This window comes from Symphalangus syndactylus, chromosome 7 (genome assembly GCF_028878055.3).
Source record: "Symphalangus syndactylus isolate Jambi chromosome 7, NHGRI_mSymSyn1-v2.1_pri, whole genome shotgun sequence".
In the NCBI taxonomy this organism is placed as follows: Eukaryota; Metazoa; Chordata; class Mammalia; order Primates; family Hylobatidae; genus Symphalangus; species Symphalangus syndactylus.
The window spans coordinates 9,331,405-9,333,515 of NC_072429.2; the positions used below are offsets into that span (position 1 = coordinate 9,331,405).

The 2,111-nt window shown below is 53.7% G+C and overlaps 1 protein-coding gene across 1 annotated transcript; it reads left to right on the plus strand.

Moving 5' to 3' along the window:
- Positions 1–218: 218 nt before the first annotated feature.
- HIGD2A (HIG1 hypoxia inducible domain family member 2A) lies at positions 219–1,149 on the plus strand. Its single transcript, XM_055285069.2, has 2 exons — positions 219–372; positions 730–1,149. Exons 1-2 carry the CDS (start codon positions 219–221, stop codon positions 930–932), a joined length of 357 nt encoding a protein of 118 aa, XP_055141044.1. The 3' UTR covers positions 933–1,149.
- The last annotated feature ends 962 nt before the right edge of the window (positions 1,150–2,111 follow it).

The window sequence follows — 2,111 nt, forward strand, 5'->3', positions numbered from 1 at the left end:
AAACTCCTTCCGGAAGGCGTGCACAAGGCTTTGAGGGCATTTGGGGAAATGTAGTCCTTTTGTAGCACCATCGTGCTGAGCACTACGACTCCCAGGATGCAACGAGCACTTGCGCCTGCGTACAACGCTCAATCTATTCGTTTCCCCGCCCCTTTCATGACCTTCACCGGGAGGCTGAGCTCGGAGTCCCGATTTTCTCCTGCTGCTGTGGCCCGGACATGGCGACTCCCGGCCCTGTGATTCCGGAGGTCCCCTTTGAACCATCGAAGCCTCCAGTCATTGAGGGGTTTAGCCCCACTGTTTACAGGAATCCAGAGAGTTTCAAGGGAAAGTTCCTTCGCAAGACCCGCGAGAACCCGGTGGTACCCATAGGTAAGTGGGTGCTGTAGGAACTGCACAAGGAGAGGACAGTGATGTCGGAGGGAAGGAAGTAGAGGAGGACCAGAGCGCTAGCGGGGAGCGGAATGAGAGCCGACTAGAGAAGAGACGAGAGGGCGGGGCGGTGAGGGGCGAAACTGATTGGGGCGGGAGCAGCGGGTTTAGGGGGCGGGATTTGGGGCCTAAGATTGGGAGGACTCTGTAACTAGGAGGTCCTCGCCTCGACCTACCCTCTCCGCCCTCCCTGCGTTGTGATCCAGAGATCTTGGTTTTGGGGAAGCGAGACCCAAAGCGGGGAATGACCTGCGGGGCCCGACCTGCTGTTTCCCAGTTGCTTTGTCCCCTCCTCAGGTTGCCTGGCCACGGCGGCCGCCCTCACCTACGGCCTTTACTCCTTCCACCGGGGCGACAGCCAGCGCTCTCAGCTCATGATGCGCACCCGGATCGCCGCCCAGGGTTTCACGGTCGCAGCCATCTTGCTGGGTCTAGCTGTCACCGCTATGAAGTCTCGACCCTCAGCCCAGGGTCTGGCCTCGAAAGCTCCGCAGAAATGATTCCAAAACCCAGGAGCAACCACTGGCCCTACCATGGGACTTACTCCCTCCTCTCCTTTGTGAGGCCCATGTGTCGTTGGGGGAGGAAGTGACCCTTTGTGAAACCGTAACTGAAAGTTTTTTCAAAAATCCTAGATTCTGTTGTTTGCATGTTACATACTTCTATTTGTGCCACATCTCCCCTCCACTCCCCTGCTTAATAAACTCTAAAAATCCACTTGTAGTATGGTGAATTCAGTATCATCCCCATGGTTTTTGGTCTTTGGTTTTGGAGGAAACAGACTTTGGAGTGGCGCTTAGAAATCGCGTAGTCTAGTGATTCCCGAACTTTCCTAGTAACAGCCACCCAGGGCACTTTGAAAGCAGAGATTTGGCCGGTCGCAGTGGCTCACACCTGTAATCCCAGCACTTTGGGAGGCCGAAGCGGGCGGATCACCTGAGGTCAAGAGTTCAAGACCAGCCTGACCAACATGGAGAAACCCCGTCTCTACTAAAAATACAAAATTAGCTGGGCACAGTGGTGCATGCCTGTAATCCCAGCTACTCGCGAGGCTGAGGCAGGAGAATCACTTGAACCCAGGAGGCAGAGGTTGCGGTGAGCTGAGATTGTGCAATTGCACTCTAGCCTGGGCAACAAGAGCAAAACTCCATCTCAAAAAAAAAAAAAAAAATCTCAAGGTCACTCCTTGAGATTCTAGTTCAGTGGGCTTAGAGTAATGCCATTTGAAAAATACTGATCTAGCCAGCAGTTTTTCAAACTTTCAGCAGGACGACCTTCCTTCAGATGAGGCCTCCCATAGTCGGGTGAGAGGCAGAGGGTTCTGCCCTCCACTCCACGTAACCTCACCCTGCTCCCACCTCCCAAGAGTCTATGGGGCTCCAGTGAGCTAGACCATCTGGTTCTTTTGTTTTTGTTTTTTTTTTTTGAGACAGAGTCTCACTCTGTCAGCCAGGCTGGAGTGCAGTGGCACAATCTCGGCTCACTGCAACCTCCACCTCCCGGGCTCAAGCAGTTCTCCTGCCTCAGCCTCCCGAGTAGCTGGGATTACATGTGTGTGCCACCATGCCCGGCTAATTTTTGTATTTTGTATTTTTAGTAGAATACCAAAACAACATGTTTTCACCTTGTTGGCCAGGCTGGTCTTGAACTCCTGACCTCAGGTAATCCCCCTGCCTCGG

Bases quoted from the DNA above. Each gene is read 5' to 3' on its own strand.
- HIGD2A (XM_055285069.2), top strand. From the start codon at position 219: ATGGCGACTCCCGGCCCTGTGATTCCGGAGGTCCCCTTTGAACCATCG. The intron at 373-729 runs GTAAGTGGGTGC...TCCCCTCCTCAG, and splicing joins GAACCCGGTGGTACCCATAG to GTTGCCTGGCCACGGCGGCC.